We start from the raw sequence: 21,716 nt of genomic DNA, 5'->3' as shown, positions 1-21,716 counted from the left end.
GTACAAATACCTCAGTCAAAACTGTACTTAAGTACACCACTGCAGTACATATTCACTTTAAATCCTCTTTATCTTCTCATTCTAAACGCTCCTGTACTGTCTAGGAATCAGAAATGTGCCATTCATCAAAGCAGAACAATATTTAGAATCCAATCAAATTAATGATTGAAATTCGCTCAAATGAAATAAGACTTAGTTGGAGCATATGCATAATGCTCATCAAGTAAGAGAATCAAACATGTAAGTGAGATTTGAAGGATTTTTCTAGTAACAGAGACCACAGTTGCAGGCAGTCTGCTTTATGCGGAGCCATGCTTCCACACACTTGTGTTATTGCAGGAAGATGTGAGGATTTGTGTATGACTAATTGCACAATATGCTGGTGGTGATAGTCTGAATACTAATGAATACTAATCATATACTAATCATAATTTAGCGTGCCATTATTATGCAAAGCCATCGTCTATCAGTTCCAGAACGGTGCACCGAAAATTGATAGTCCAGGACAGTATAAAAAAAAAAAAAAAAAAAATTGGACAAGGGTGAAATAAACAACTTGAACCACATAATACTGTGTTGTTTCAGGTCCCAACATCATCCTCAATGTAAAAAATGCAAAGCCAGTTCAGAACCACTGGTCTAAGCCATCTAACCTCCATTGAAAAGAACTATAGTCTTTGTATTGTTAAAAAGACTCTTTTGTAAAATAAACATCCATACAAGTATAAATCTGTTCTATGACAGACATTTACACCAGTAAGACTCCCTAATCGGGAGATAAACGACCGTCACATCGCATACATAAACTTTAGAAGGCAATTGTAACCAATCAGGAGGGAATATGGGAAATGGGACAGATCTAGCCTTGCGTAGCCTAGCCTCGCGTAGCCAGGCTTACTCATCTGAAAAGAGAAAAGCCTGGTGACAATAGAAGGCAGAAGACGTTCTGGGAGGTGGGGCTGAATTTTCCCGGAAGCTGTATTTTTTTTCACAGTGCGGTGTTCCTGCAAACGTATTCCCTGCACGAAAAACTCTGGTCTACATCTCCTGCTCCGTCGGTTGCGCTCGCAATAAACAATATACAAACAAAAACATTGATTCAAGCAATGTTACACCCATTAAGAGCTACAATCTATTTAATTTTTTTCGCTGGGGAATGTAAACACAAGTGTTTCGAACGAAACACCTGTTTATTTAGGTCTGGAAGGAGGTACTCCCTCCGAGTCTCTGCCCTCTGTTCGATTTTTCGGAGCAGATGCTTTCAAGAGACAGTATTATGGGATGCCACAGGTTTTATAGGGGACTGACCCAGTACCGTAAAACTTGAGTGACAAGCCCTCCGGCCAATCAGGGATCGCCCTGCGGGAGTTAACGTGAGTACGTTCTGTTGTGAGGCTGACGCAATAGCGCCACCCAAAGGAGGGAGTACCGAACTGGAAGACCGAAAATAAACAGACCCGCATCGCATGACGTAACGTCCGTTAAACGCAGCACTTCCGCTAGAAATCGTGGAACACACCGGAAGGCATATTGTCTAATGTCTACAGGGTGCGCGTAGCCAGGCTTTACTCATCTGCGAAGAGAAAAGCCTGGTGACAATATAAGGCAGAAAGCGTTCAACTTCCGCTGTGTGAGCTTCCCCGGAAGTGAGCTTCCCCGGTTTTCCCCTAACGTAACTTCCATTAAACGCAGCACTTCTGCTAGAAATCTTGGAACCAACCGGAAGGCATATTGTCCACAGGGTGGGACAGATCCATGTTGATGGCATGACTTTAGAGATACTGTGTACCGCTTTGCGTGATTAGGCCAAAATCTGTAGGAGCAGTGGCGCAGTTACGCTGTGTCCGACACCTGCAATCTCCTCTGTTCACCCCATCAAAGGATTCCACAAAATAAATGCCCTCTATCACCTGCTCAAGGGCTCAGATGGACAAATCATTGTCCCTCCTTTCACTGTATTTGAGTTGCAGATAGTCTCCACTGCAATGACAAAAGGGTAGAAAATAATGTGGATACAAAAATGAGAAACAACCTAGTGGACATAATCAGTGTCCAACCGTTGCTATACTGGTTGATATCGGCGAGATTGCAGCGCTGTAAGGGACGAGTGAGTGAGTGAAAGAGAAACAGAGAGCGCTAACGTGATTTAAACAAAAGCAAGAAAGTGAAGCTGCTTCAGACGCTGCCAATTCCAACAACAGATACATATTCGAGAACTCAATCAATTAAGAACACACAAGCTCGTTTTAAAAGCAAAAGCTGCAGGAGATCTGCTCTCTGTGGAGCACACAAGATGTGACTTGTGCACAAACCAGTTTCTGAACCCAGTGGTGTCGCAACAAATTCTGGGCCCTGGGTACTTTAACTATTGAAAAATAGCAGATATACAAGATATTGTAGATTGTAGATCTGCTATTTTTTAAGTCTTTTTTTTTTTAACGTATGTTTCTATGTCAGTGGTGCTCAAACTTTTTCATGTGAAGGACCCCCAAATGATATGTATTTGGCCACGGACCCCCATCTCAAAATATTTAGTTCCAGGGACCCCCCAGAAGCAAAATTTGAGTTACAAATGTTCGCTTAAAAAATACATATATTCCAAAAAAATAGCAGATCTGCTATTTGTCAATAGGTAAAGTATAAAATAATTCCAGGCCCCTCCACCTTGGGCCCTAGTAACTCAGTCCCACTTACCCCCCCCCCCCCCCCCCCCTCAGGTCAAATTACCTTTTGATTTGACCTGACTCCGCCAGATGGTGGCGTATTGAACTGCTCAGAGATTGGTGCTACACCGCACAGTGCCCGATTCTAACCAATCAGCGGCAGCTACAGGCGGGATCTGAACGAGAGCGGGTGTGACGCGATCGAGAAGCACCTGTTGCAGTTGCACTGCAGCTCTTTTGCTAATCATCTTTGATGGTTCCAGATGGAGGCTGTATGTATGAGGAACTCGATACGCCACCATCTGGCGGAGTCAGGTTACTTTTGTCTGACTAAGACTCCCAAATGGTCCACGTCACAGATATAAAAAGCTAGATACCTCATCCACCGCTGCAGTTCATTGACGCTCATTGGCGACTGGTAAAACAGGACTGGCGGAAGTGCGGAACTGTGGAAGGCACTCTGCCCCCTTCAGTTGGAAAGAGGGAGTCCCACATCTGATTGGCCTACCAAGCATCCCGTTCTGTAACGCACAAGGAAGTGTCCTTCAGAATTCCGGAAACTTGCCAGTCCTCTTTTACCAACACCCCAGAGTCGGAGGAGGCGTCTACCTTTTTAAGTCTATGGTCCACGTGCATCACTGACCTTCTCCGGCTCGTCCGCAGACCAGACCTTGACGATGCTCATGTGCCTGTTGAGCCGCGTCTTGACGGCCTGCTCGATCTGAATGTTGTGCTTCATGAAGCACACGTAGGTGACGTAGCCCAGCACTAGCGCCACGCTCTCCCACCACACGATGGTGTTGTCCAGGAAGAAGACGATGAGCATCACCAGGTCCAGGACGTAGAAGGTGACATCGCGGAACAGCGGCCACCAGGTCAGGCGCAGCACCTCCCGGGAGAAGATGGCGCACATGCCGATGACGAACAGGATGTTGAAGACGGCCGAGCCCACGATGGTGCCGATGCCCACGTTGCTGTGCGAGATGAAGACGCCGATCAGCGAGGTGAAGAGCTCGGGCGCGGAGCCCCCGGCCGCCATGAAGGTGGCCCCGGCCACGTCGTGGGAGATCTCCAGCTTGCGGGTGATGACCCCCAGGGAGGGCACGAAGAACTCGTCGCAGACGATGGCCAGCGCCACGAACATGTAGACCATGCCCACCACGTGCAGGACCACCCAGCCCTGTTGCCGCTGCTCCACAGAGAAGAGGTCCTCCGGGTACTCTGCCTTCCTGTGGACGGTGGGATGCGGCGGGGGGATCGTGGATGTGGATGTCGGCGGTTCTGTCGGGAGAGGTCTCGGCGTTTCGGGCTCCACGTAGATGCACTGTTGAATATCGGTCCTGTTGACGATCACTACTATGGGAGCTTGGGTGCTTTTAGGTAAACTGACGTCCGTCTCTGTTGTGTTTGGCCCGGTTGACTCCCGCACGTCTACCTTCAGAACGTCGTCGCCCTCCCACGATCCGGAAGGGCGGCCGGGCGCCCCCCCTGCCCGGGGCTCCGAGAGCCTGGCCTTGAGGGTCAGTGTGTAGATGCAACATAGCACCACGCTTGAGACGAAGAACAGGATTCGATGGTGCTGCAGCCTCCTCCATTGAGGGCGATGCATGCTCGCTCTCCTAGCAGTCTCTACTCCCAATGGAAATTATGTCAGATGGCATTTTGACACTTTGATAGTTTCAGCACCATCATGTGGCAAGAAGGCAGACCTGGCAGGTGGAGGGCTACCGCCCCAGCTTCAGTCTATGGCGGAAATGGGAAACAGAGAATCATTTAAAATTACTCTTCGTTCAAATGTCACATTAGAAGGGCTATCTTGCTGCTGCTGCTTAGTACTGGAAGGGATGGAGAGAGAGGGGAGGGGAGGGGATAATAATGGGGATACAGGCAGCCACCTGTTACTATGGCTACATCAGAGGCTATTGGTCCTCAAAGACATACTTCCATAGAAACGTGCAACAGCAAAATATCTGTATATCAAAAAAATGTGTAGCCTATGTATATGTAGCCCATTTGAAATAAATTAGTCAATTATAATAATACAAATGTGATTGTGCACCAAAAAAAAAGCCAGACCGCAAACCTATCTCTGTGTTGTTAGACGAACAACATGAAGTCTTACCTTGTGTGTGCAGGAGCTTTGGAAGGCATGCAGTGCTCGTGGAGGTCCCTCCAGCTGTGCACTTGGACCGAGAGATGCTGACTCCAGTTTTTTGGTAGTTACGGGTTACGGCTCAGCATAATACCTGGAGTCTTGTTAAGAGGATTAGGGGCGAGAGCCAATACCTCCAGCATTTTCATTCACACAAAGCCAGCCTACGTCTGAAGCGGCCGTTGAACAATGATTGCTTTGATGAGTAGCCAATAGCATGCAGGCGGGGCTGCTTCACATGGGATAGACAGAACACGGGAAAGCCTATAATTATCTTTACTGCAGCCAATGAATGTGGAATCCATTGTTGTTTCTAATAAGAAATGTCTCACACACAAAAACATTTTGGTATGTTTATTAAAACACATTGAAAAGATGACAACGGAAAAAAATAACACTCTTGACTCTTGAAAATTATTGTAGATGTACAGTACAACTCCCATAAATCTGTTACAACTCTGTTCTTAAACCTATTTAGACCTGGAATTATTTTATACTTTAGCTAGTGAAAGGTGCCGCGCTGCAAGCTTGTAGATCTGCTATTTTTCAATAGATAAAAGCATAAAATAATGGTTAAAGTGGTTCAACTCTAAAGTGACACAGATTTGCGTTGCCCGTCTAAATGGGTTAACCCATTAAGGCTGGGAATGCACTATTACTTTAACCATTATTTTATGCTTTAACTATAAAAGAATAGCAGATATAAGTCTTTGAATATTTTTGACCCGATTCTATAAATGTCTCCTAAATCCTAAACCTATGTTTCTATGTCAGTGGTTCTCAAACCTTTTCATGGCAAGGACACCCAAAATGATATGTATTTGGCCGTGCTGCGAGCTTGTAGATCTGCTATTGGGTTAATGCTAATGGATTAATGGTGTCAAACATGGGGTAAAACATACTGTGTGTTCATACAACTATAATATATATATTACAGTATATACACACACTACTAAGGCATGCTGAAATACTTTGTTGCAATAAAACCTTCATCAACAAACAAACTAACAAAAGTAATCATTGAACACATGGTAAAAAGAAAGTACCAACAGAGTCAAAGTTGAATAAATTGAACACGTCAACAAAATTGTAACCAAAGTGAGGTACTTATGAGTCAGTTGCACAATTCCCAACCAGTCAATCAATACTTTATAAAAAAAAAACACACCACACATCTCTTCAGTTTCAAATTTCATGAGCTACTGTATAGCCTACTGTATACAGTTGTCTCAGTAATCAATTTTCAATACCATTACTCCAATAATGACTTAAAGCTACAGACCCCAGAACAGCAAAACATTTGAAAAACGTGCCAATGTGCTTGTAGAGTCTTTTATACATGTATAATTTGAATATTAGAATCAACAGAGAACATAAAGGTGCAAGACCCTAGCCAGTAGCCATAGTGGATTCAAGATCCCACAGAAAGCAACCGAGAAAATATAACACACAAATACAGTTTTTTTATGGATGCTAGGGATGGGACGATAAGCGATATTACCGTCAATCGCGATAAAAAATAGTCACGATAATCGTATCGTGAAGATTTAATATATCGTGATATCGTCCTCCGTCATGCACTGGGATCAATTCACCTTTTATTTGCCAAGCTGCATATCCAGTACCATTTAAACCCTCTAGAATTGGTAAAAGGTACTTATATTATACGTATAGTACGTCTTTTTTTTTCACCCTCTATCAAATGTCTTTGCCAAATGTTCCGCCCCAGGATAATGGATTTGGATTATCGCGATAATATCGTAAATCGCGATTTCTTTTGTCACAATAATCGTGATATGAAATGTTCATATCGTCCCATCCCTAATGGACGCTATCAATGAGTTGTCTAAGGAGACATTTGCACTTTCAGAACGTTTTGAGAGTCAACCTGTAATTTCACAGCTTCTGGAATAGTTGTCAACTATAGTTGACATTATTTGGACGGTGAAGATTCATGTATAGACCAGAGCCTCGTATTAGAGAGTTCTGCCAATGCGAGGGTCAGAAACAGCACCGGTCACGTGATTCATGTAACTCTAAATGTCACCTTTTCCCAATAGACATAGTTTCAGTGCTTTGTCACTATTCGCCAATAGATGTGTATGTAGAAGACCTGGCCCTATGAAGCGAACGGAGATGACACAACTCTCCTTGAATGGCTCTGGTATGACTAATGAATCATCAAACGGCTCCTTCAGTTAGTCTACACACGTCTTCTTAGCCTTTTCACCTTTACTCCATTAAAACGCATGCAATTAGTGTTGCACTCACTTTCGTCAAACAAACCCTTTCATCTTCTGTTCAGGGCAATTTCAACGCATTCCATTTTCCCCACAGGTCATTTCGTTCATCTGGTTTTTAAGACAACTTTCACCAGGACATGCTGTTGGGCCTTTTTAGTATAACTAAACATTTAGTTTTATTCCATTCATATTTTATCCCACCGTACATTTTATACAGACTTTTATTTCTAAGTTTTATTTGATTTGTAACTTTGTTTTGATAAGTGCTCTACAATACTTATTGATTCTATAATCTGACTTTGTCTTGTTGCTTTACTGGTTAAGCTCCCAGGGGCTCAGTGGAAGAAATCAAGTTCTTTCAGTTTCAGAATTTTTATCTGTATTCGAGTCTCTTCTATAATCTTACAGTGAAATTAAACTAAACAAACGCAGCCTTCACCCAGGATTTGCATACATTTTTAACACCTAAGGAGTTAGTTTTAGTGGGTATTTACAAGGGAAGTGTTCTTGAAATGTCATCTTGTTTGTCCCTGAGAATTAATTTACCTGGCAAGTTGAATCTATTCCTCTATGTATACTGTCAAATGACAGTACTTTACTTGATTAAAACTATTCCTATTGGCAGGTGGGGTCCTGTGATCCTTTAGATGGGAAGTGGTGCAATAACATGGTCTGGTTCTTCCAGAAGCAAGTCTGAAATATATATGACCCCTATCTAATGCTCCCTGCTGCGTGATTCTGCAAGGCACGTAAGATTTTGGATAACCACGCCCCCGGAGAGCCGCTGTAATCCAAACCACACCCCCCAACCGCCTCGATTGGCTGGCTGTTTCCTGTTGCTGTCAAACACGTGTTTGTGTAGGCTGTAATACTTGCTGGCTATACAAAGTACGAAGTAGAATCTTGTATTTTAAAATCCTCATGGCTCGTGCGTCAGCAGAGAAGCAATTATTAACTCCCAACATATGGCGAAATTAACAACAGTCAGTTTGACAAATGGATGCACAAGACGGTTGGCCCGGCTGTCTCCAAGTATTCATAAACTAGTACAGCCAAGCAGGGCCGGATCTAGCCATAGGCAAGGGGGGGCAATGCCCCCCTAAATGCCCTGTCTGCCCCACCTAACATGATGGCATGCAAAAATCTAAAATTTCAAAAATATTAAACTATTTGAAATGTTATGCTGCAACTAGGTAGATGGATAGATACACTGATAAGACATGTTGTTTGTACTGTGTGTTATAGGTATAAGTGTGCCAAAATGCTTAGTTTTCTATGCATTTCGGTTGTTTTAGGTGGTTTGTCCCCCCATTTTTTTCCCCGCCCACGCCGCTTCGTGGCATGGGCTGGAGGTGACACCCCTATTATTTCTTCCTGCCCCACCTAGTGCTAAAGGCTAGATCCGGCCCTGCAGCCAAGTGTATTTTCATTTTGACAAACGGGAGTCGGGCCGACCCTCGATCTCCAAGTATTCATCTCCGAGTATTATAGCCAGCAAGTATTACAGCCTAAATAACACACTAGCTGTGTTTGACGGCAACAGGAAACAGCCAGCCAATCGAGACGTGCGTTATCCAAAATCGTATGTGCCTTGCAGAATCACACCTCCCTGCCCCCCTCATAATGTCCCCCACATCTAGTTGAAGGTGAAGGAATGTGAAACCACCTCAAAACTATGTTGATTTTCACTGTCCATCTTTAACGCCTTTATGAGAATCAACCAGGTGCCATAATATTGCTGAGTACAATTTCCATCATCATAGAAGAAAAATACTAAAGAAGCACTCTAAATTAAAAAAAAAAGTGTGAGGGCCTCTGTTGTATTTTTATTCTATGATCAAGTCTTTTTGACTCACCACTTATAAGAACAAGCAGCGAGGACAATTACAGTATGAGGTGAAGACATCTCTGTAGATTTTTATCCTTAACCCAATTCTTTTTGTCATTTTATGCTTAGAGTGCAGAGTGGAGATGTGAGGCATGAAGGAAGTTTAATGTAAAACTCTGGCCCTCACAAGGAGCATACGGTAAATTAAAAACTGGAGGATTTTAAGCCACAACACTGTATGCGGTTTGGTGAACATTTGCAGTCTGGTGAAACATTTGGTTGAAGCCTTAAGTTTGCAAATGTGCACTTTAGTTTGAAAAGCTTGAGCAAAAATGACATTATTAACCCATTCAGAAATTAGCCTACAAAAACAAATATGTTGCTACATACTGTACATGTACTGTAAGCCCCTCCCATACACTAAAATGTGTTCCCGGCCTGAATGGGTTAAACAGTCATCATAGCAATTACAGCAATTTACCTTGGATTGAAGCATATACTATGTCTCTCCCCCTGGTCCCCATACACACACACACACACACACATGTATAGCTTAGAAAAGCGCTATATAAATCCCAGGTATGACTATTGAATACACCGATATGTGTTGGTGGATACTTAGAGCAGTGGTTCTCAATAAGTAGCTGGGGACCCCAAGAGCTGCAAGATGTATCCCCCAAAGGGTCAGGGATGAAAAACGACTTCAATACAGCAATAACGGGTTATTTAAAACATAAGAGGTCCTGAATTAATTATCAACCAAACCAGCTGAAAATAATATGTTGACAGCTACTCCAGTGTGTGGTCTGTGTGCAAGTGTATGGAGAGGAGTGAAGGCATCCAGCAGTGACCAGAGAAAGAAAGGATGATATAAAGGTTAGGTAGGGAGAGGTGTTTTACGCTGCATGAGTAGCTTTATTCTTTAGTTGGCTTTCCTCTTCCTCGAGCGGAAGCGTCTCCTCCTCTGCTTGTAGAGGTGTCGGAAGTTGATGAAGAGGCCTGCAAAAGAAAGGAAGAAAACGTAAGTCTGATTTCTTTTACAATCGTGTTCCTCTCAGCGTGACTTCGATTATTTGGCTTAATTTATTTTGTCTCTAAGCTCACAAACAAGAGATTCTGTGACTATAAGGAGTACCCTAATCTAATTGGCGTTCTTGCAAGTCTTACAACCCTACAGTTCCAACCCATGCTTAGAGACATTTTATTTTAATATTATTAGAAGGCATTCTGTACTTGACACATAGTACACAGACTCACAGAGAGTGTGAAAGACAGAAGGTGTCAGGCACATTTGCCTATGATTTCTTTGCCTACATGCATTTGGTCCTTTCGCATTACACTTTCGCCGTGGAGGAGAGTCTTTTCACCTATCCTGTCTGGCCCATTCACCGCAGTTGAAGAGCCATTTCGCCTGCCCTAGACTGTCCATGTTTGCATGACAGTGGTGTTACCTCACCTGTCAAACGGTGACCATTACACAAGGCTATCCTATGGACCCCATAGAAATCACATTAATACAGATTAGAGCTATTGGAATCAGGCGCGTCCAAATAATTAAATGGGTTAGATAATCACCCGTGTTAGCAGGTTAGATAATCACCCGCGTCACGGTTACTGAGGTTAGGGTTAGGTTTAGGCATAGTTTTACTGAGGTTAGGGTTAAAGGAGTAGTTCACCCCAAAATGACTTTTTTTCTATTGATTACTCATGCCATGGAGAGTAGAGTTCAATAATATTTTTTGGTTTTTGTCACATTCCTAAAACAACAATTTGATTCGAGTAAATTTACCCCCATTGATTCCGGATGGGGACCCGTTTCGAAACGGGTCCCCATCCGGAACGAATGGGGGTAAATGTATTGTTTTTGAAAAAGGCATGTTTCTATGTCAGCTGTGCTCAAAACGTTGTCAATGTCAAGAACCCCCCAAATGACATGTATTTGTATGTATGGGAGAGAGAAGAGTAAGTATGCAATGGTATGCGAGTATTGCTATCTCACCCAGAAACATGAGGACCAGGTAGATCTGCAGGCTGTAGGAGAAGCTCAGTGACTGGCCCAGGACCTCAGGCAGGGGGAGGCTGTAGAGGCGCGTCTCATCAAAGATGGGCAGGGACTGGATTAAAGCCACCGCTGATGAGAGATTTAAATTTATCGTGAAATCGTCCTCCGTCATGCACTGGAATCAATTCACCTTTTATTTGTCGAGCTGCATATCCTGTACCACTTAAACCCTCTATAATTGGTAAAGCGGACCTGGAAATAACAAACTTGATACAGTCTTTTTTTTCACTCTCTACCAAATCCCTTTGGCAAAAAAATGCCGATCTACAAGCATCGAGACGCATTGTGAGCTTGGCAAACATTACGCCCAGGATAATGTATGTTGGGGATAGTTTGAGTATCGTGATAATATCGTAAATCGCATTTCTTTTTGGTCACAATAATCGTGACATGACATTTCAAATCGTCCCATCCCCACATGAATCCCATCGGTCTATTAAATATACCAATAAATACTAAACTAACTGCAATAATACACTTGCTGGTATTAGTACCCCTTGAAGATACGCCATGAGAGGCAGGCTGTATTTTGATAATATTTGTGAAACATTACAAAAAGTTCCTTTCGCCATCACTGTCATGACACATATAAAGCAGTAAAAAAAAAAACAGTAAAGAACATAGACCCTCCCATGTAATTACAACTACAATTACAACTATGTAATGGTTACCAACTAAGAAGGTAAACATATTTAAACTATACGGTAGCTCCTAACTAAGGACGCGGAACTACCATATAGTTGAAGATGAATACATTTAGGATTCCAAAAGTCTAGCAAAGCAACATCAGTTAGACAGACCAGCATCTGTTATGGGAAAGTTTGTTTCTAGTAATACTTATAATGATAGCATAATTGGCCTTTATGACCTGCTATATTTTTTCACAATACAAAACATGTGTAAAAGTTGTTCTTTTATTCACCTGACAACATTCCAAACTATATGTAATTAGGAATTCTTCACCAATACCTCTTCAAGACAACATGAATGGCCAACAAGAAAGGGACAACACAAATAATATGAATCTAAATTCCTGAAAAGCAAACAAACAGACAGACAGACAGACAGACAGACAGACAGACAGACAGACAGACAGACAACGCCCGAGGGTAATGTAGTAGTTTTAACCTGCAACAGCTAATCGACCATACAATAGCTCACCTTCTGCTATTACCCCCAGTGGGTACAGTGGGATCCAGAGAGTGTATCTCAGCCAAGTTAATAGCTTCCACTCAGTGTCAATGCAGGCCAGCATGTAAAATGGATACCTGAGGAGGAAAAGGAAGGAGATAACATAGGCTCTGCAGCCTGTTTGTCACACAAACAGATCAACAGAGTTAAGGACTCAGGTTTGATATTTCCTAATAATATAACTTTTAAAAAGACAATTCGTTATGATCATGTGTCTACGCAGAGCAAAATCTTCTGTGTTCATTTAGCTCTGAGAGTGTAAATATTTAATCATAAGGGTTGCATTTTTACACTCTCCCAATTAAACCAACGGAAGATATTAAATTATCATTATTATTTGTTGAATACCAAGGACCTCTGACGTAAACAACCGTAAAATGACTTGTTTGGGATGTTCCATTTAGGCAGGGTGTTTAACTGTACTTGTACTGTACTAATTTTTTATTGTATTGACTATACTGTTCTCTATTTTTTTGTCAAATAAAATATTCAATCAATCAATCATTACATAATAGGTTCTTCTGCAATTTCATTTAATACAGATACAGATGAGTCAGATACAGAGGGAAATCTAAAACACAGTGGTTCTGAATATATGAATGTTTGTTTATAGTTGAGCAGTGTTTTTCTGTCAGTCACTCTCTGCAAATCTGTACTCCACAGGTGAGCTGAGGCAGCTGAATGTGCAAAATCATTTCTAATGCATGACAGCATTTATGGATATTATTATTATTATTATCATCATCATTACCTAAAGATCTCAATGGTGCTCCACAGGTAGAACACAAAGAACACCACCGGCTTGGTCTGCATCTGCTCAAGGCTGCCAAAGATGACAAACAGAATGACATTCCTTCCTGCCACCTATAGCACAATACCAAAAGACACATAATAAAATATGTTAAATAAAATTAACAGACCTTGTTGAGAGATCAGTTTTGTGGTTTGGTCAATAGCTTCTAGTAGACAATTAGAATGCAGAGAAAGTTACAACGAGCAGTCGATATGTGAGGTCCTTGCAGTTGACGTGGGCCTCTGTGGTATCGGGCCTACAGCATATCATATTTGGAATATTATATACAGAACAGGCTCACACAGTTGAGTACGAAAGGTTAAAGTTTGTGCTACCAAGCCATATAAGAGCCAGCTGTCTCTTATCTTACTTTAGACCATAGGGGCTTTGTTGTCTTTGACTGTCCCGAGACAGTCAGAGGCTACTACCTGCTGGGTTTATTAGTCGAAGCAGTGTTTGCTGAGGACAGGGAGTGCTGACCCTATGGTCATCTGTTGATTACAATCAACAACAGTGAGCCATTAAAGACTCACGTTTGGGGCAATTGGGATCTTAAGACCTCTTAAGGGTAGCAGGCTAGCAGCCATCTGTCTATTGTCTTTGATCTTAACTTAGACCAAACCAAAACAATGACTCATTCATATACACATTCTTCTGGTTTGATAGCAGATGACCGCAAAGAGACGGGACCAGGAGATGGGACTGGTTCCCGGGGAAAGCTAACATAATGACTGGCACTCAATAGCCTTCTCATTTACATGTTATTTAGTTCTTAACATTACAGGTCTAAATCAGCCTAAACCATCATACATGTGTTTATATTGGATTAACATTTATTAATATAACTGCAGAGAACAGTTTGTGAAATGTGGAGTTAATAAGATCATTGATACAGCTAGAGGTAATGATATGGCAATCACTATCTGGGATCATGTCTCTCTCATCTGCCATGTCCTGTGGCACTCAAAAGAGACCCCCTGATGGGTGGATCAGATGACAGGCTGATCAAGCCTGACATACAGTTACCCAAAGGTTTCCTTTAAGGGGTATTCTTTCTAGCATTAATCTTAACTCTGTGGATTAACATGATGACATAACTGTAACATTACTTGTGCTAGAACCATATAATATATAGGACTTCAATCTAGACAATAGTTATTTCTTACAGTACCAGCTGAACTTTCCATTTGAGCTAATCTCAAACAGCTGAGGGCAGGGGGGCATGCACTAAGGGTTTTAGGGTCCCTCATTGACCAATGGTAGCAGACGGCCAGGGGGTTGAGCATCATCCACAGGAGAAGAGGGGAGGTCTCCTATAATGTATAAATGGATATGCTGGAGAGAGCTTCTGGTGTGCTAGTGGGACCTGGGGGTGCGAGTGGGGAGAGGAACCTGGGGTGGTGGAGAGCTGGTGGGATGCTGTGGTGTGGATCTGGTGGGGTGGGACTGAGGGCCTGGAGCCTCAGAATGCTGTAAACTTCTCAACTCTGCCTGTCAATAATGCTTTTTGGACATCGTTGGAAGCCTGCCTGGACCCTCAACTTCTTTCCAAGGAAGATCCACAGAACTTCTCATACTTCTGTAGCTCATTGCCTCCTAGAGTGTACAACAGCAGCTCATAACAGACAACCAGTGCTCTGCTGAAGGAATAATCGATAGGATTCCACACCTCTTTGTCGGCTTGGTGTTGAATTCAGTTAAATTAAATTAAATAAAACTTAATTCATGAAAAATGAAACTAGGTATTTAACCACATGAAACCTAGCATTCGTTTTCTGTGTTCTTCTTACCACTGCACTCAACCAGAATGCTCACCCCCATTTATTTTTCCGTGGACCGCTCGCCCACGCCAGCAGTTCTTGTATTTGTTTTACTGAGGATAATGTCAGGAATAGGTTTAGGGTTAGGCACTGTTTTACTGAGGTTAAGTTTAGGAATATGGTTAGGTTTTGGCACTGTTTTACTGAAAGTTTAGGAATATGGTTAGGTTTTGGCACTGTTTTACTGAGGTTACGTCTAGGAATAAGGTTAGGCTTAGCCATAGTTTTACTGAGCTTACATTTAGGAATACCTGGTGGAGACCACTCAGAGGACGCCGGATTTGAACCGGGGCGAACGTGTTTTGGGCGAGCGTTCTTGTATTCCCCCGCTTTCAATAAAATGGTCAGAGAACCACAAGCAATTGTTTTAGCCAATTTTTCCCATTTGCTTATTTTCTTGTCACTGCTGACATCTACTGGTTGGTCTTTGGACTGGTTGGTCCTATAGGGATGGTATTGAAACCACATGCCTGGTCCAGTACACAAGGAATGCATAATGGAATGCAGCTTGTGTTCCATTGAGGAGCTTCACCTGGAGGATGTACTGTCATTGGTTCTCAAAGTGGGGTCCGGGGACCCCCAGGGGTCCTTGAGGGAGTTCCGGGGGGTCCCCAGCTAAATGATAGTTAGGAACCAAATGGACCCTCATGGGTATGTAACTCAGTCCATGGTTCCATTTGTACACTCTCTGAGTTAAATTAACATTGATTTTACAATATGGATTGGGGTCTCAGAGATAGAAATACCATTAAATGGGGGTCCGTAGCCTAAAATGAATGTCAAACTGTTGGGTCCTTGAAATTAAAATGGTTGGGAATCACCGCTAGAGCTGTAAAAATCATCTCTTATGAGGGTCCCTGGCATATATTTTAAAATACGTGTCAATTTGAGGGGTCCTTGACATGAAAAGGTTTGAGAACCACTGCTGTAAACTGCAACACCCCTGCTGATAGGAACCCTGACCAACCTGTAGGGGTCGCCAGCGCAACAACAAATGCCCTCCCTGCCCAGCTTCCTTCCAGCAAACATGACCAGTTGTGCTGGTATGGTATGGGTGGCCAGCAAAGCACCACAGAGGATTCAAAGTCCAGTCTCCCAGTCACCACAGTGGTGGGGTTTACTGTACCCCTGCACTACATGCTAAGTCATTTGCTCCTTGTCTAAACTGCCATCTCTGAGGGTGGGTTGAGATTGTTCTTTTAATCTTCACTAAACTGAACAAAATACTGCAACTGAACTAAAGAACACAAAACCGTATGATAAGAACAAACCCGTTCTTAGATTCTGGTCATGTTTCCCGTTATTGCTCCTCTTTTTTTTAATGAATTTTCTGGTCAGTTGAGAATGTTTTCGTTCATATCTTATCCAATATAAAAAATAGGCATAAGAGCATAATACAGTATGTTTAAATAATGTACTGCTGCTGATTTACTGATAATGTACCAAAACAGAATATGAAGTGAGCAGAGAAATAGTTACTTGGAAAGCAATATGGACGCATGAACATACTAACTGTTCACCCACACGCAACTCAAATTCTATTCTACAAGCAATTCCGGTAAAAAAATAATAATAATAATGGGCTTGCCAACAGTAACAGTAACTACGAGTGCAAAAATTTACATTCGTACACTCTCAAGAGTGAAATGACCACTCAGGATTTAGCTGTGTGGGACCTCCCATTCCCACACATCAAGACAGATACGATAGACATCCTCCTTTTACCATGACAACTTCATGGCAGCTTTGGGCAGAATAATGCCCAGTTGTAATGAATTACCTGTATCATAGCTGGAAAGAATCCTGTCTTAACCAGACCCAACAAGGGGTTAATGACTTCGATGATAGCCATCATCTGACAGAAGTACATCACGTCAGCAGTGGTATGGAATGTGTCATAGAATGAGTCTACGGAGGAAAGAAGAAACAATAGGGGAGGGGGTGAGATGCTGCACTCAAACTAACAGGATACAAATCATTTTCAATGGAAGCCAGCTACACGAAGCTGCAAACTGACGCCCGACACTTGTCGCTGTGTGACACGCTACAAACATTTGTTTTAGCATTCCGATGACGCAGTGACGCGTCAATCAATCATGTTTTTCTTTCACCATTTCCACTCACCTTCTCTCTCCCCACAAGTCCTGCTCTGTTCCGTAAAAGGGGAGAAAAACTCCCCTCTCGTCATTCCCAGTACTATTTAACCCTACCCTTTTCATTTATGCAGTGTGGCTTCTAACAGCTTGTTACAGATGTGCCATTTCAAAACTTCACACGTCCTGCCATTGACAAGACAGTAGATTTCCAGTGGATTGGCAGAACATTCAGCTTGTAGATCAGCATTTTTTGCTATTTTTATGACCTTCTCTGACTTTGAAGTTTAAATCTATCCATGAAGGTGGATTCTGCTTTTCAAAGGGAAAGGAGTGGTTTCTTGCCATTTGGGGTTTTCTGCAAAGATACACGCCATTCTCCATAAAAAAATAGAAAGGCAAAACAGGGAAAGAAAACTGAAAAAAATTGCATTTACAAACTGCATATCTGTAGCTTTTGTCACCAATAATGTGAACACAGCAAGTGGTGCGCAAATAGACAACAATAATTGCCCACCACTTGCACTTGGATTTGTTTTGTATTGTGCAGAATGTGCAGTGTTCTACAGAAAACACCAATTTCTCCATGTTTTTTTTGCCTTTGCCTGTAGCAATGATAATGGCTGGAATAAGCTCAACATAATTGGATCTGAGATTCTGCATCAGAACACACTGCTTGAAGGTCTAAAAATAACAACTCTCATTAAAAAGCCTCTTGATACACATTTTGTATTAATCTGTATTGTATTTGTTTTTAAATTATTTATTTTGTTATTATTGTGCATCACCATTTTAAGTATGTTCTGTCTTTCTTGAACTGCATCATCAGAAAATCCCTGAAGAGACAATTACGTTGATCTGATGTGATCAAACATAGGCCTGCGACAGTATTGACCAAAACACCTTGGTTTTCACTCACCTTGGCCCAATACGAAAAGACGAACTGTCATGTTGACAAAGACCCATGAAAACCCAAGGAACTGCACCAGGTTGTACATGAATAAATATCCTTTCTTCAAACCAAGGTAGGCTGAGGAAACAAATACAGAAAATAGATCAAACTATTGTCCTAACATTAATGCAAAAAATGTGAAGAACACAGAACATTACTAATAGGCTTAGTGCTCCAATCATAAACATTCATCCGAGAGATCTTCCAGTGTTCTCGCCCACAGAGCCCGAGTTCTACTTACGGTCTTTACGGATTCTTGATTCCACGTGTATGTTGCTTATCGTCTCCTCCTGAAAAGGAAATCCCGTGTCATTTAACAATCACTCTGCATTCCACTTACAATTATTCTTTTAGATTTTAGAGGTTAGAGAAGCTTCTACACGACCCAGGACATGCCTTCCATCTTCCTGACCCAGAGTTTCATCTACAGTATACTTGTACCTTGCCCCGGAGCTCCATCTCGGCGTCAGACTCGTCCAGCCAGCGGTCAAAGTCTGGGGCCAGAAACAGTGGCTTCCTCTCCTGCAGCGTGAGCCGATGCCACCAGCGCTCATCCTGCTTCTTTATCTTGATGTTCACCTGACGCTCTGTGGACTTGTGGCTAACCTGAGGCACACCACGATGGACACATGCACACAATGGTGTTGTGACCTGTTACAGCATGTTTTAGACTCAGCTGCGTGCTGCTGGTGTCCTGCACCAAAAATAGCAGATCTTCAAGCTCACAAACACGAATTGCGTAGTTGTGAGCTTGTGGATAGGCTATTTTTGGTGTGCAATTTGGCATGCAACCAAGTATGAATCAGGCATAAAAGGCAGGAGCAACCTTCATATATTTTGAAGAGACACTGTTAGACCTGTCACAATTCGCAATCATTTGACATAATCACAATTATTTTGTCATAATCGTTTTCATGTTGAAAGATGTTCATATATTTAAAAAAAATGGTGTAAATAGCAGATCTCCAAGCTCACAACGCGTTGCGATGTGATGTGTTGTGAGCTTGTAGGTCAGCTATTTCCACCATCAATGTTCTTTCTAAAGTATAAAGTTGTCAAATATGTCTTTGTAAATTTAGGTCATGTGTCATATCTGCCTTGTGCAACTTCAAAGCCTACAAGCCAAACAAAAATGTAATTGTCAACGACAAAAACACAATTAAATTGTTAATCGCAATTATTTTAATGGCAATTAATCGTCATGTAAAATGTAAAAATTGTGACAGCCCTAGACACTGTGCTCATGAAATGTCCTGATGCACAGTACACTGTCTGTAGGGCACATTTATTGGACTGATTACACTGTTGACATTGTAACGATATCAGGGTTGTCTGTGATATCAAAACGATACCGATGCAGGGTGTGTATTTTGCTCTAGTATTTACCTAAGGTTGTGGCGGGATACTGTAATAACACAGTCACAGTTTTTTGTTAACCCATTCAGGCCGGGAACACATGTTGCTGTTTGGGAGGGGCTTACAGTACATGTACAGTATGTAGCAACATATTTGTTTTGTAGGCTAATTTCTGATTTAGCCCTATTCTATAGGTTAGGCCTAACAACTTCACCAGTCACCACTTTTCAATATACTGTATCTTCATATAACTGACCCTCATTACTCTTCATGATAAAATAGCACAAAGAATATATTTTTAAATATATTTAGATTATTATCGCGAGAACAATGGCTTTGATTATAGCATGGTAGCTTTTCAGGAATAGAAAGCCTGCAGTTTCTATTAGCTTAGATTCCCCATCAATGGTTTCCGAACTGCTCACAGCCCTCCTATGAGACACAGACCACGGAGAAAAGAATGTGTGCTAGTATTTTATCATGAACATTAGTGAGGACCAATTATATGAAGATGAACAACTGAATTCCCCCCACAGGCCACAGGATTAATGAAGCCCTATCTTTCTACACACATGCATGCACACATGTGCTAGGTATGCCTAGAAAAGGTTGCAAACCTCCTCCAATAGGCCTTTTTCTAGAGCGCTGCCATGTAGCTGCGGTGTCTGCGCACAGCCGCACACACACACACACACACACACACACACACACACACACACACACACACACACACACACACACACACACACACACACACACACACACACACACACACACACACACACAGGTGTCGCTTGACACCTCAGTTATGGTTGCCCCTCTGAGAAATCGGTCTATATACAAAATTAATAATGCCACCTAAATCAAAAAGAAATACCTCAGGCCATACTGGCTCCAGGAAGTCCAAACTGAATTCATATTCATTGTCTCCTTTAGCTCCATGGCCCTGTGCTGAGAAACAAAATCAATACTCATCATCAATATACTATATAATGGCTGCCTAATGCATAGTGTGCCACGTGCCACTTTCAGCTTAAGTATTTAGCACTTAGCAGCTACTTAAAATTCCTGTTGAATTGGCATCTTTCTCAGAACAAAATGATTATACCATGAAATTCAATACCAACCTTTGAACTGAATAGTGTTGTCTTTCAGGCTGATGTCAAGATCCTGGAATATATCAAACAGTCATCACGTCACAAGTAAACACTGAGAAACATTTACCAAACTCTTAAGGCCCATTCCCACTGGGCCAGATAACAGATATCTGGAGATATTTCTCCAGATATTTTTCCATGTAAAGTGGATGGTAGATACAGATAAAAAAAATATTTGCCACAGATAAAAGTATCTGTGGCAAATATCTGTGGTAGACTTTTTTTTAATCTGTATCTACCATCCACTTTGCATGGAAAAATATCTGGAGAAATATCTCCAGATATCTGTTATCTGGCCCAGTGGGAATGGGCCTTTATAAGGAACTCATGTTATACAGTATAAGTGTAAAGACCATTTTCCACTCAGAACAATGTCCAGCAGGAGAATAGACTATACACTACTAATTTCTGTCACTAATTATGCAGAGCTAAACATGATACAACACTACCATGGTTGGCAAGCCATGCATTTTTTATGGAGCATTTGCACAACATATGTCGGATGAGGCTGAAGGAGTCATTGAAACTGAGTGGAAACAGAGAAAATCAATATTCTATGCAATATTGTAATTGAACAAGTGTTAACTGTAGGATTAATCTATATAAATGTATCAATATCTCTATAAATATATACACCTATTTCCATAGCACTAGGCTAGCAGCATGACTTTTGCCTTTTACCAGGATCTATCTGATGCTGAATCAGTCTTTCTTGTAGCACACTACAATTAAGAAAAGCACAGTGGTATCGCTTGTGAAAAAGAACAGATTTACATGCTAACAACGCGTCTCATCCCAGGGGTTTGTTAGCTTGTAGATCTGATCTTTTTTGCTAAGCATAATAAAGGCAAGCAGGCAGCAGCATCCTGGTCCTACTCCCAGCGCATCCTACCTTTGTATCGCAGAGTTCAACGCGCAGAAAGATCTCTCCGTGCCGCTGAGCCCAGTACACGTGAGGTGTGAGAGTCTGCATTGTTGTGACCATGTTTCCCCCGGTATTCCGACACTAAAACTATAACCCTAACTCTACCCCCAACCCTAAACCTAACCTCAGTAAACCTTACCTCAGTAACTAACCTGCCGACGCTAAGTAACTAACCTGCCTTACGCTAAGTAACTAACCTGCCTTACGCTAAGTAACTAACCTGCCGACGCTAAGTAACTAACCTGCCGACCATGTCGGAACAGCGGATAGTCGGGATAGTGAGCGCTTCCCGTTTCCCCCGGCGAAGTCACCACATGTTCAGCTGTCTCAAAATGTGATAGAAATGAAGGACAACAACAGAAGTCTTCTGGGTTTGTTTTGAACAGCTGACACAAAGGAGGAGAGAGAATGGTGATGCTACTACAAAATAATGGAACACACTTCCGGTAGAATATCCTTATCAGCCTTCAAAATAAATAGC

The 21,716-nt window shown here is 42.1% G+C and overlaps 2 protein-coding genes across 2 annotated transcripts in view; both read right to left on the bottom strand.

Annotated features, from left to right (window-relative positions):
- The window catches only part of LOC308288790 (sodium/potassium/calcium exchanger 1-like), a gene marked incomplete at both ends in the record, with an annotated part of 32,770 nt that extends 28,498 nt beyond the window's left edge, over window positions 1-4,272 (bottom strand). The window contains one exon of the mRNA XM_080730260.1: window positions 3,307-4,272. Within this exon, the coding sequence (XP_080586386.1) occupies window positions 3,307-4,272 (966 nt within the window). The remainder of the gene's footprint in view (window positions 1-3,306) is intronic.
- A 1,130-nt stretch (window positions 4,273-5,402) lies between these two features.
- LOC308288327 (very-long-chain (3R)-3-hydroxyacyl-CoA dehydratase-like) lies at window positions 5,403-21,323 on the bottom strand. The gene is made up of 11 exons (XM_080729736.1): window positions 21,203-21,323; window positions 20,281-20,323; window positions 20,031-20,104; window positions 18,239-18,403; window positions 18,039-18,087; window positions 17,765-17,875; window positions 16,533-16,660; window positions 12,891-13,003; window positions 12,110-12,216; window positions 10,886-11,017; window positions 5,403-9,885 (listed from the first exon to the last, which is right to left on the bottom strand). Exons 1-11 carry the CDS (start codon window positions 21,293-21,295, stop codon window positions 9,809-9,811), a joined length of 1,092 nt encoding a protein of 363 aa, XP_080585862.1. The 5' UTR covers window positions 21,296-21,323; the 3' UTR covers window positions 5,403-9,808.
- Between the last annotated feature and the right edge of the window lie 393 nt (window positions 21,324-21,716).

The sequence above is a fragment of the Nannobrachium achirus genome, assembly GCF_963921795.1.
Source record: "Nannobrachium achirus genome assembly, chromosome: 7".
NCBI lineage: Eukaryota > Metazoa > Chordata > Actinopteri > Myctophiformes > Myctophidae > Nannobrachium > Nannobrachium achirus.
Note: the sequence above shows the minus strand (reverse complement) of the source record. Positions and strands in the feature narration are given on the sequence as shown.